Source organism: Bufo gargarizans, chromosome 1 (assembly GCF_014858855.1).
Source record: "Bufo gargarizans isolate SCDJY-AF-19 chromosome 1, ASM1485885v1, whole genome shotgun sequence".
Lineage (NCBI taxonomy): Eukaryota > Metazoa > Chordata > Amphibia > Anura > Bufonidae > Bufo > Bufo gargarizans.
The window spans coordinates 326864593-326878327 of NC_058080.1; the positions used below are offsets into that span (position 1 = coordinate 326864593).

Consider the following 13735-nt stretch of genomic DNA (forward strand, 5'->3'; position numbering starts at 1 on the left):
TAATGACTGCTTGTTATTTTTTGGGAACTATAAAATACTTAAAGAGGACCTTTCACTTGTATAAACTATGTGAACTGAGTATGCTGCCATATAGAGCGGCGCCCGGGGATCTCACTGCACTTACTATTATCCCCAGGCAGCCTAGGAGAAGGAGACGCCCACAGGACAAGGGCAGACACCACCTACTATAACTTAAGGAGCGAAGGTACCGGAGCCTATAATGGGAGAACGGAGCGGCGCCCGGGGATAATAGTAAGTGCAGTGAGATCCCCGGGCGCTGCTCTATATGGCAGCATACTCAGTTCACATAGTTTATACAAGTGAAAGGTCCTCTTTAATATTAAAAATAAAAAATAAAAATAAATCGCCCTGCTTTCCCAAAATGTAAATAAAAAAAATGTAAACAATTAAAAACACATAATGGGTATCACAGTGTGTGAAAATACCTATACTATTAAAGTAGAAAAATATTTTTCTGATATGGCTGATTTTTGGTAGTTTATCCTCCCACAAAAAATTAAATACAAAAAGTGATCAAAAAGTGTTACACACTCCAAAATGGCATTAATGAAAAGTAAAGATCGCCCCGCAAAAAATGAGCCCACACACAGTTCTGTGCACAACACTAAAAAAAAAAGTTATATGGGTTAAAATATGGTGAGGAAAAAACATTTGTTAAAATGTTTTTTTCAGTATTAAAATGTGAGAAAAGTATACATATGTGGTATTGCCGTAATCGTACGGTCCCAGAGAATGAAAGTGACCGTATAGGAAACTCAGCAAAAACAATATATATATTTTTTTTTTATATTAATATTTCGCCATAGCAACTGAATGGAGCCCTGCAAGTTTGCTTCAGGAGCTTCGATTGGACTGAGGGAACCCTTTCCCTATAACGTTGCAGCATCTGAAGGGTTAAATGACCGGGATCAGAATGATCTCTGATCCTGGTCACTGCCAGTCATATATGGAGTGGGTTCAGCTGGTGAGTTCCACATATACATTCTATTAACACAAATAACGTACATGTATATGATTTTACATTAAGGGGTTAATTATTTATTAGCCTGTGGTCAACTAGTGAATCCTGACAAAAGCGATTCTGTTGTAAGATTTAGTAGAAGCTATCCAAACCCTCGCCATTCTGCAGACTAATCTTTAAGACTGTTTTCCCATCTCAGACAATAGGCTAGGATATGCTCTCATTGTCTGATAAGTGTGGGTTCCAACTCTGGGACCTGCACCTCTCTCTTAGGGCACATTCACACGACAGTGTGTAATACTTTCCGTTTTGCGGTCCGCAAATAACGGAACCGTGTGTCCGCATTTAGCGGACGAATGACTTCTATTTGTGTTCCATATATGTCTTCCTTTTTTACTGTCTGCAAAAAACGTAAAAAAAAAAAAAGTGAGAGAGAAAAGAAAAACGTTGTCATCGTTGTCAAGGAAATACGGAAACTGAAACCGTTCCGTATGTCATCCGCAATTTATGGATCCATTAACTTGAATGGGGCTGCGGACCAATCTGTGCGGACAATAGTAGTACAAGCTTGATATTTTTGCGAACTAGAAATGCGGAAACACTGCATGTTGTATGCACATTTTATTCACCCATAGGATGAATGGATCCGCATCTATTCTGCATAATGCGGAACGGATGCGGATCCGAAGCGGATAGAATTATACGGTCGTGTGAATGTACCATAAAACACAGCCAGCAAAGTGAAGGAGGGTGCACCGTGCATGCACAGCTGCCCTCCATTTATTTCTATGGGGCCGCTGAAAATAGTCGATCCACAAATAATGTGGATTAGATGTTGACCGAAGTAGTAGTGTGCATGAGTCCTAAGGCCTCATGACTGTATTTTGGTCTGTGTCCAATCTGGATTTTTCGTGGATTGTACGTGGACCCAATGTCTTTAGTGTGCTGTCTACATCAGTGCGGCTGGGCTGCAAATTATAGAACCTGTACTATTCTTTTACTTTTTTTACAGTAGGTCCTTTGAGAATTGCAGGATGCACACAGACCGAATCTATATATCCGCAATTTGCAGACCACAACAAGGATACAGTCGTGTGCAGGCGGCCTAAGGGCTCTTTCACACCTGCGTTCTTTTCTTCCGGCATAGAGTTCCGTCGTCGGGGCTCTATGCCGGAAGAATCCTGATCAGGATTATCCTAATGCATTCTGAATGGAGAGAAATCCGTTCAGGATGCATCAGGATGTCTTCAGTTCAGGACCGGAATGTTTTTTGGCCGGAGAAAATACCGCAGCATGCTGCGCTTTTGCTCCGGCCAAAAGTCCTGAAGACTTGCCGCAAGGCCGGATCCGGAATTAATGCCCATTGAAAGGCATTGATCCGGATCCGGCCTTAAGCTAAACGTCGTTTCGGCACATTGCCGGATCCGACCTTTAGCTTTTTCTGAATGGTTACCATGGCTGCCGGGACGCTAAAGTCCTGGCAGCCATGGTAAAGTGTAGTGGGGAGCGGGGGAGCAGCATACTTACCGTCCGTGCGGCTCCCGGGGCGCCCCAAGCGCATGGATCACGTGATCGCATGGCACGTCATCCATGCGCATGGGGCGCTCTGACGTCATTCTGGAGCGCCCCGGGAGTCGCACGGACTGTAAGTATACCGCTCCCCACTACTACTATGGCAACCAGGACTTTAATAGCGTCCTGGCTGCCATAGTAACACTGAAAGCATTTTGAAGACAGATACGTCTTCAAATGCTTTCAGCTCACTCACGTTTTTCCGGATCCGGCGTGTAATTCCGGCAAGTGGAGTACACGCCGGATCCGGACAACGCAAGTGTGAAAGAGGCCTAAGGCTGACCCTACAAGATCAGGTTTTGATCAAGCTTTCAGATACAATTTAGAAACAAAAGCCAGGTGTTGACTGCAAAGGGAGAGAACAACAAGAGCAGATTCTACTTATCTTCTTTTTGACTCCACACCTGGTTTTAACTTCAAAACTGCATCTGAAAACCTGATCAAAACCTAATTGCGCAATATCAGCCTTAGGCTACTTTCACACTAGCGTTCGATCGGATCAGTTCTGAACGGATCCGCTCATATTAATGCAGACGGTGGCTCCGTTCAGAACGGATCCGTCTGCATTATAACTTAGAAAAATTTCCTAAGTGTGAAAGTAGCCTGAGCGGATCCGTTCAGACTTTACATTGAAAGTCAATGGGGGACGGATCCGCTTGAAGATTGAGCCATATGGTTTCATCTTCAAGCGGATCCGTCCCCATTGACTTCCATTATAAGTCGGAACGGATCCACTCGCCTCCGCACGGCCAGGCGGACACCCGAACGCTGCTTGCAGCGTTCAGGTGTCCGCTCACTGAGCGGAGCGGAGGCTGAGCGCTGGCAGACGGATGCATTCTCAGTGGATCCGCCTCCACTGAGAATGCATTAGGGCCAGGCGGCTGCGTTCAGGGCCGCTTGTGAGCCCCTTCAAACAGAGCTCACGAGCGGACACCTGAACGCAGGTGTGAAAGTAGCCTTAGGGTGCCTTTACACGTGGCATATTTTGTGACAGAAAATTATGCGACTGAAAATCTGTTCCATTCACCTTAGTATGGCTTGCAGAAACCCATGTGCTTGTTGCCCCATTCAAATGAATGGGATTGATTTTTAGTTAAAATCTGCAGCGTGTGAAGGCACCTTTATGCCTCATTCACACGTCAGTGTTTGGTCAGTGATTTCCATCAGTGATTGTGAGCCTAAACCAGGTGCGGCTCTAAACACAGAACTGGTGCAGATCTTTCCCTTATACCTGATGTCTGTGGAGGTTCCAATCCTGGTTTTGGCTCACAATCACTGATGGGAATCACTGACTGAACACTGACGTGTGAATGAGGCTTTAGGCAGAAGCAGGCTACCTTAAAGCAGCAGAGAACAAATTTCATGCAAGTGGGAATGCTGACTGGGATCTATTTTTTTCAGACTGACATAATAGGTCAAGAGAACACAATCATTCTGTACATGGACTCACCTGTTGTAGGACGTTTCTCTCTCGAAGAGCCATCAGTCTTCTGTGCAGTTCAACTAGTTCATCTGTGTATGCCTAAAACAGTGAACAATGAAGCATTTAAGACTACTAGTTCCATCACAATTTTAAATACCAAAGACATTATAAACTGGATTGCTCAGCTCACCTTATCATAAACGCCTTTCTTCAACATTTTGTCAGACTTGCTGCAAGTCTCAGGACTTCTACGGCCAGTGGTCTATGTACAGTAAGTAAAAATACAAACAAAGCTGAAGTGGCAGGTAAAAAAAAAGCTGGAGACTGTTTGGCGGGTTACACTGGGTAATCAACACAAATGATAGAAAGTGCTTCATGCTAAAAACCAATTTTTATTTTGTTTTAGTCCCCGAAATACTGAAGATCATAATGTACATTAATAACATAAGAACACTGATGTGTACAGAAATGCCATATTTATATGAATAACTTATTAGGATAAATTCACATTTGTATTTAGTATCCTGTTTGGGGTCATTCAAAATTTCCTTCACTTTTGACAGCGAAACTGCAGTAACAGTGCTATTCTTGCTATAAAAACAAAAGGAACCTGGACACAGCAATATGGCCACTGTTGTAAGGATATGGAGGAACGTTATAGCACAAATTTGACCAGGACCTTAGTTGTACTCACAAAACAGAATCCGTATAAATCTTAAGAATATGAACCAAAGAATATGAACTTAGTAGCATGCTGCATAGAGCGGCGCCCAGGGATTTAAGTGCACTTACTATTAGCCCTGGGCGCCAATCCGTTCACCCGCTGTGGCCCCCGGTATTTTCAACATTCAGAGCAAGGAGGAGGGGACGCCAGTGTCTGTCCTTCTCCCCGACAGCAGCGCTGTCCAATCACAGCGCAGAGCTCAGAGCAAAGTTCATATTCTTTGGACCCATGAAAGGTCCTCTAACTCCTTTATACAATTGTCTGCAGCGGTATCACAAACCCGGCACCCGGCCTCAAAAACAGGGCATGCGATCTGTGGCACCTGAGGGGTTAATTGCCGCGTCATGCCCTGTTATTGAGGCCGGGTGCCGGGTCTGTGATACCGCTGCCTATACTTATGTTTTACATTCATTGGTGGCGCAGTGGCGACAGCTCCTCCCCTCCTCCTCCCTGCTATTTCCCCATTGGTGGTAGTGGCGGCCGCGTCACAGTGGAGAGGGAGGGACTCCTTCCTTCTCCACTGACTGTGCTACTGAAGAGAACTTGGGCTGCGCAGGATCGCGGCAGTACAGTCGCAAATGGCGACAAGACTTTTTAGTCTACAAATTTTAAGGCGCATTGGCGACCGTTTTGGTCGCCATCTGGAGCCCTGGATGTGTGAAGTGAACGCACCGCACTGAATCCTGAACCATTCATTTCAATGAGTCTTTTTTTCATGCCTCAGCATTGCGTTGCATGAGAATTGAAGCATGTTCTACATTCTGCAACTTTCACGCAGCCCCATAGAAGTGAATGGGACTTCAGTGAAAAATGCATTACATCCGGATGTAATCCGAATGCAGTCTGGGAGCAACGCATTTTTCACTGATGGTTGCTAGGAGATGTTGTTTGTAAACCTTCAGTTTTTTTTCCCCAAGTGTGTGAAAAATGCATCAAAATGGATTGTGTGTGCACAGAAAAAACTGAACAACTGAACGCAATCACAGACTGAACTTGCTTGCAAAATGGGGCAAGTTTCACGGAACACACCCTGACACAATCCGTATCGTTTGTGTGAAAGAGGCCTAAGGCTTCTGTCACACTTGCGTTAGGCTTGTCCGGCAGGCGAACCGCCTGCCTGATCCATACTAACATTGGGATGAGTGTGCTGCCAAAAATCTGTATGCTCATTAACCACCTCCCGACCGCCTAACGCGCCGATGCGTCCGGGAGGTGGTTGATTTATTCCTCCTGGACGCATCGGCGTGTCATCTCGCGATAGCCGAGATTTCCTGTGAACGTGCGCGCGCTCACAGGAACAGAAGGTAAGCGAGTGGATCTCCAGCCTGCCAGCGGCGATCGCTCGCTGGCAGGCTGGAGATGTGATTTTTTTTAACCCCTAACAGGTATATTAGACACTGTTTTGATAACAGCGTCTAATATACCTACTACCTGGTCCTCTGGTGGTCCCTTTTGTTAGGATCGACCACCAGAGGACACAGGTAGGTCAGTAAAGTCGCACCAAACACCACACTACACTACACCCCCCCCCCCCCCGTCACTTATTAACCCCTTATAAACCCCTGATCACCCCCCCCCCCCCCCGTCATTGATCACCCCCCCTGTCAGGCTCCGTTCAGACGTCCGTATGATTTTTACGGATCCACAGATACATGGATCGGATCCGCAAAACACATACGGACGTCTGAATGGAGCCTTATAGGGGGGTGATCAATGGCAGGCGGGTGATCACCCATATAGATTCCCTGATCACCCCCTGTCATTGATCACCCCCCTGTAAGGCTCCATTCAGACGTCCGTATGATTTTTACGGATCCATGGATCGGATCCGCAAAACACAAGCGGACGTCTGAATGGAGCCTTACAGGGGGGTGATCATCCCATATGCACTCCCTGATCACCCCCTGTCATTGATCACCCCCCTGTAAGGCTCCATTCAGACGTCGGCATGTGTTTTGCGGATCCGATCCATGTATCCGTAAAAATCATACGGACGTCTGAATGGAGCCTTACCAGGGGGGTGATCAATGACAGGGGGGGATCACCCATATACACTCCCTGATCACCCCGTTATTGATCACCCCCCTGTAAGGCTCCATTCAGACGTCCGCATGTGTTTTGCAGATCCGATCCATGGATCCACGGATCCGTAAAAATCATAAGGACGTCTGAATGGAGAAAAATATCTTGGTCAAATGCCAACTTTGTATAAATTTTTTTGGAAAAGTTGTCTTTTGCCAAGATATTTCTCTCACCCAGCATGGTTATATGCAAAATAACACCCCAAAACACATTCCCCAACTTCTCCCGAGTACGGCAATACCAGATGTGTGACACTTTTTTGCAGCCAAGGTGGGCAAAGGGGCACATATTCCAAAGTGCACCTTTCGGATTTCGCAGGGCATTTTTTACACATTTTGATTGCAAGGTACTTCTCACACATTTGGGCCCCTAAATTGCCAGGGCAGTATAACTACCCCACAAGTGACCCCATTTTGGAAAGAAGACACCCCAAGGTATTCTGTGAGGGGCATAGCGAGTTCCTAGAATCTTTTATTTTTTGTCGCAAGTTAGTGGAATATGAGACTTTGTAAGAAAAAAATAAAATAAAATAAAAATCATCATTTTCCGCTAACTTGTGACAAAAAATAAAAAGTTCTATGAACTCACTATGCCCATCAGCGAATACCTTAGGGTGCCTACTTTCTGAAATGGGGTCATTTGTGGGGGTTTTCTACTGTCTGGGCATTGTAGAACCTCAGGAAACATGACAGGTGCTCAGAAAGTCAGAGCTGCTTCAAAAAGTGGAAATTCACATTTTTGTACCATAGTTTGTAAACGCTATAACTTTTACCCAAACCATTATTTTTTTTTGCCCAAACATTTTTTTTTTATCAAAGACACGTAGAACAATCAATTTAGCGAAAAATGTATATATGGATGTTGTTTTTTTTGCAAAATCTTACAGCTGAAAGTGAAAAATGTCATTTTTTTGCAAAAAAATCGTTACATTTTGATTAATAACAAAAAAAGTAAAAATGTCAGCAGCAATGAAATACCACCAAATGAAAGCTCCATTAGTGAGAAGAAAAGGAGGTAAAATTCATTTGGGTGGTAAGTTGCATGACCGAGCGATAAACGGTGAAAGTAGTGTAGTGCAGAAGTGTAAAAAGTGGCCTGGTCATGAAGGGGGTTTCAGCTAGCGGGGTTGAAGTGGTTAATGAGGATTCTTATGGTTACTGTTCTAGAAGAAGATCATACTGAAGGAAATCTACCTCAGCCATCAATAAACTTGTTTCTTGATCATTACTAGTAATCATACCATTTACTTTAACAACATCCTAGATTGATACACATGAGGTTATGAGGCAAAATTATAATATGCTGCACCCCAATACAAACCAGTGCCCGTGATCCGTGGATTTAAACCTAGCCCCTCAATTCACATAATTTGATGGGCATAAAGATTCTTCTGTAATCTGTTTGGGGTTTCAGAGAATTTACCATTCTATCACAATCCAGACAAATCCCCCATATTGTACCATAGAACTGCCCCAAAAGTAAATTTCTAGGAAATAGTGAAGTCATTTCTACAAGAAAGAACACCATGACAAGTATTCAGACCAATGGGACAAGTTCCTGTCAATCAGAACCACATACATAATAGTTATAGTTTACAAGTATTATAGTCACCATGCCTATAGTCCCTTTCAGGCGAGTCCTTCACGTGTATACACTATCACTACTTTCACACCAGCGTTTTTGCTGGTACCGTCATGGATCAGCAAAAACACTTCAGTCACAATAATACTGTACAACCGTCAGCATCCGTTATGAACGGATCCAGTTGTATTATCATTAAAATAGCCATGACGGATCAGTCAAACTCCATCGAAAGTCAATGGGGGATGGATCAGTTTTCTATTGTGTTAAAGAAAACGGATCCGTCCCCATTGACTTACGGATCCGTCTTGCTCCGCACCACATTGCGGACAGAAAAATGCTGCTTGCATTTTGGTGCATTCCGTTTCATTCAGTTCAGTTTTGTCCCTATTGACAATGAATGGGGAAAAAACAGAAGCAGTTTTTTTCTGCTATTGAAGGCAAAAGCACAGATGTGAAAGGAGCCCAAGTCACAAACAGAATGGGCAAGTGTTTTTTGCCCTCAAACTATGTATGGAAGATTGTTGGATCAGCAAACACAGAAAGAAGGTATAAAAAGCTCAGACCGGGAAAATAAACCTCTTAACTATGTTTGTGATTGTTACTGGTAGCTATTGCTGCAAACATTATGGGGGGGGATTTCTCAAACTGGTGTAAAGTAAAACTGGCTTAGTTGCCCATTGCAACCAATCTGATTCCACCTTTATTTTTCCAAAGGGGCTGTGAAAAATGAAAGGTGGAATCTGATTGGTTGCTATAGGCAACTAAGCCAGTTTTACTTTACACCAGTTTGATAAATTCCCCCCATAATGTTTGCAGCAATAGCTACCAGTAACAATCACAAACATAGTTAAGAGGTTTATTTTCCCGGTCTGAGCTTTTTATACCTTCTTTCTGTATTTGCTGATCTAACAAGTATGACTATGCCTTTGCACTTGCATAAAACTGATTTGTGTGGCAATGCACTTAAAATGGCCACGCATAGCAGATGCATCCAGCCGAAGCCTCCAATTTCGCCAGGAGCAGCAAACCATCAAATATGCATGTTCTCTGGAGATAAACCACCACCAGGAGGTGGCTCTCTCCATTCAGACTTCTCATACGAACTTTCACATGTATGAGGGGCTGGGTGTGATTGTCACCGGACTAAAATGTATGGGCAGCTTAATACTGATTGAAGTGTCTGAAATTAACTATGTGACTTTCAATTTGTGACTCAACCCAATTGTTAATTGTGGAAAATGTCCTAAAAGTCTTATTAGCTACTGGAAAATGCTATTGCAGATATCGGTTCTGGAAGAAAGTCATAAAAAAGTGGCTCGTTACCTTGCTGTTCGATGGAGGCATCTTCTGTATAGGGGTACCACCACGGCTAGGAGCACACGAGTCGTCACTACTGTCACTATCGCTGTCACTCAGACTCACCCTGTGAAACAAACCAGTATCACTTTACTTAAAATATGATAGCAGACTAAGATGTAATGGTTGAACAGTGCAATCCGCAGAATCTGTCACTGTTTAATGAGTACTAGACAATAATACAATTCTCAAAATAAGTCTTGCAAAAGTTTTGTTACATGCAAAGCAGTCTAAGGTTCTGTGTTCGAGATGAGCGAATTGATTCGTACTAATTGATTTACTCATTCCAACAAACTTTACATCTGTGAGGGAGTGTCCCTCTACAGATGAATGCACCGGCATATTAACATTGCTGCACATCTCCCAAACATGATAACCTTGTGAATGCGCCATTACTGTGAGTATGCGAGTAATGGAGTAAAGGTCTGGATTCCAAGGGCTCCCCAGGACATCATCTTCGGAGGAGAGGTAACCTGAACAGAGCTGTGGTGGGGGTGTGAAACATTTCATCTTCACAGGTTTGCTGTGCTGGTGGAAGGTCCTAGTCGCAGGGTGCTGTCATGGATGAGGGGAAACCAAGAGCTGTACTTAGCTATCAGCGACAGTTATATAGAGAATGAATGGAGTGGCAGGGAGCATGTACGGCCTGCTGCTCTATCAGGACGGTGGATTGGACCCCAGTTCTAGGGAACAGTGGGTGTCCCAGCAAAGCAGAGGCGTAGCTAGAACTGACTGGGCTCCCCAGCAAATTGTTGTACGGGGCGCCCCCCCACACACACACTTCTTCACAAACCGCCTCCTCCTGTGCAAACCCCTCTTATATGGCTATTTTGTGACTTTATTTACTGTATTTACTGTCATTTTTAGCATGACTGTTTTTTTAACATTTACAGTTGCTGACAGTTTATATTCAACTCAACCCCTTTAAAACCTATGTCTGATTTACCTTTACATATCCACAAGTATTTTAGCCTCTGTACCTTTCATACTACAGCAGCCACGGACGCAGTCATACACGCACTCTCCACAGCCACGGACGCAGTCATACACGCACTCTCCACAGCCACGGACGCAGTCATACACGCACTCTCCACAGCCACGGACGCAGTCATACACGCACTCTCCACAGCCACGGACGCAGTCATACACGCACTCTCCACAGCCACGGACGCAGTCATACACGCACTCTCCACAGCCACACTCATACACACACTCTCCGCAGCCATGGACACACTCATACACACACACTCTCCACATACATGGGTTCACTCATGCACACAGTTACTACATACATGAATGCACACATATACAATATACATATATAGACACCCAGCTTTCCTGCTGTGCCTCTCCCCCTTACTCTAAAGCCATGCAGGATAGCAGAGAAGCTGGACGACATTTCATGACCTAATTCACCCAGCTTTCCTACTGTACTGCATGTCACGTTCAGGCAGCAGGAATCGCAGGTAGAAAAGGGTTGGGGCTATTATAGCTCCGCCCACATCGAGCCATCCTGTTGCTGGTCACTGTCCATCATAATAACTAAGGAGGGGAGTGGCGGAGCAATGTCACTGATGTCAGGTCAGTGACAGAGGTGCAAGTGCAGGACTCTGGACCTGATGCAGGAGAAGTCCGCTGCTCTGACAGGGGCCCAGGGTGACGAAGTACAGTGACTGCTCCTGGGCCCCTTCTGAGCTCGGGCCCCGAAGCAGCTGCTTCCCCTGCTTCCCTGATAGTTACGCCACTGCCCAGCAGTCAGAATCTCTTTGTTCAGTTAGTTATTCCCTATCCTGTGGATAGTGGATAACTTGAACACTTGGCACAACCCCTTAAATTTTCTCCTCTCTTGTGATTCTATTCTGTATCATTTACAATCAAAACTGTGTCCCAGGAGATCAGCAATTTTCCCTTTATTCAAAAACAAAACAAAAAAAAACCTCTAATTTTGAGACAAAAAGGTGCATTATAGCCTCCTCCACTGACCTCTCAGCAGTAGGAGACTAGGAACACTAAGGTTAAATGCACACGATCAGGATTGCGCGCGGAAAATCCGCACTGTAGGTCATGTACATTTTAGTCTGAGAATTTTAAAATCCGCAGCATGTAAAAAAAAATTTAACCGGATTTTCTTCATTCACTTAGTAAAATCTGCATGCGGAAAATCCGCACCAAATTCGCATGCAAATCTGCACAAATTGATGCGGATTGACTGCACAGATTTGCCTGCGAACACCTGCGGATTTCAGTGTGGATGCTCCGCACATGAATCCTGAACGTGTGCATGTACCCTTAGCCACCTCCTCATTCTTCTGTGGATACATGATAACATGGCACCACCTCTTTAAAACCAATAGTGACCACCAATGGCTTTAGGCCAGCTGCAACCTTTTTACGGGCTCCTGTGCAGAATAGAGTAGGAGCTTGCTTCTCACATAACAGCTGGGTTCCTGCTCTGAGGGCCCAGATCGTCAGATCCGGCCCATTTAACCCCTTAGAGGCCAAGGTCAATAGCTCCCATGGCATCTAAGCAGTTTTGAAGGAAAGAGCTCCCTCTCTCCGGCATCAGTACTGTCGCAAATGAGATCGCCAAAGGCACTGCCTGATAGTGCCCGTCAGTATTCCTCTCACAGTACAATACACTGTACCACATCAGCAGTACAAAGTGTTATAGTCCCTTGAGGGACTAGCAAATCTATATACAGTCAGGTCCATAAATATTGGGAAAGAGACGAAACGAACAAGATGTGCATTAACTGCAGACTGTCAGCTTTAATTTGAGGGCATTTACATCCAAATCAGGTGAACAGTGTAGGAATTACAACAGTTGTCAAATGTGCCTCCCACTTAAGGGACCAAAAGTAATGGGACAATTGGCTTCTCAGCTGTTCCATGGCCAGGTGTGCGTTATTCCTCCATTATCCCAATTACAATGAGCAGATAAAAGGTCCAGAGTTCATATCAAGTGTGCTATTTGCATTTGGAATCTGTTGCTGTCAACTCTCAAGATGAGATCCAAAGAGCTGGCTGAAAAAACACAACAAACCCATCAGAGAGATAGCCAAAACATTAGGCGTGGCCAAAACAACTGTTTGGAAGATTCTTAACCACTTCAACCCCGCTAGCTAAAACCCCCTTAATGACCAGGCCACTTTTTACACTTCTGCACTACACTACTTTCACCGTTTATTGCTCGGTCATACAACTTACCACCCAAATGAATTTTACCTCCTTTTCTTCTCACTAATAGAGCTTTCATTTGGTGGTATTTCATTGCTGCTGACATTTTAACTTTTTTTGTTATTAATCGAAATTTAATGATTTTTTCGCTAAATTTATTGTTCTACATGTCTTTGATAAAAAAAAAATGTTTGGGCAAAAAAAAAAAAAATGGTTTGCGTAAAAGTTATAGCATTTACAAACTATGGTACAAAAATGTGAATTTCCGCTTTTTGAAGCAGCTCTGACTTTCTGAGCACCTGTCATGTTTCCTGAGGTTCTAAAATGCCCAGACAGTAGAAAACCCCCACAAATGACCCCATTTCGGAAAGTAGACACCCTAAGGTATTCGCTGATGGGCATAGTGAGTTCATAGAACTTTTTATTTTTTGTCACAAGTTAGCGGAAAATGATGATTTTTTTTATTTTTATTTTTTTTCTTACAAAGTCTCATATTTCACTAACTTGCGACAAAAAAAAATAAAAAAATTCTAGGAACTCGCCATGCCCCTCACGGAATACCTTGGGGTGTCTTCTTTCCAAAATGGGGTCACTTGTGGGGTAGTTATACTGCCCTGGCAATTTAGGGGCCCAAATGTGTAAGAAGTACCTTGCAATCAAAATGTGTAAAAAATGACCGGTGAAATCCGAAAGGTGCACTTTGGAATATGTGCCCCTTTGCCCACCTTGGCTGCAAAAAAGTGTCACACATCTGGTATCGCCGTACTCAGGAGAAGTTGGGGAATGTTTTTATCTTTCATGGACTCAATATGCCCCTCAGCGAATACCTTGGGGT

At 44.1% G+C, this 13735-nt stretch overlaps 1 protein-coding gene across 4 annotated transcripts in view; it reads right to left on the bottom strand.

Annotated features, from left to right (window-relative positions):
- The window catches only part of MLLT1 (MLLT1 super elongation complex subunit), a 205772-nt gene that overhangs the window by 16353 nt on the left and 175684 nt on the right, over positions 1-13735 (bottom strand). For all 4 annotated transcript variants that reach the window (XM_044306040.1, XM_044306058.1, XM_044306049.1 and 1 more), the window contains 3 exons: positions 9691-9790; positions 4168-4239; positions 4005-4076 (listed from right to left, as the gene is read on the bottom strand). In XM_044306040.1, the coding sequence (XP_044161975.1) occupies positions 4005-4076; positions 4168-4239; positions 9691-9790 (244 nt within the window). The remainder of the gene's footprint in view (positions 1-4004; positions 4077-4167; positions 4240-9690; positions 9791-13735) is intronic.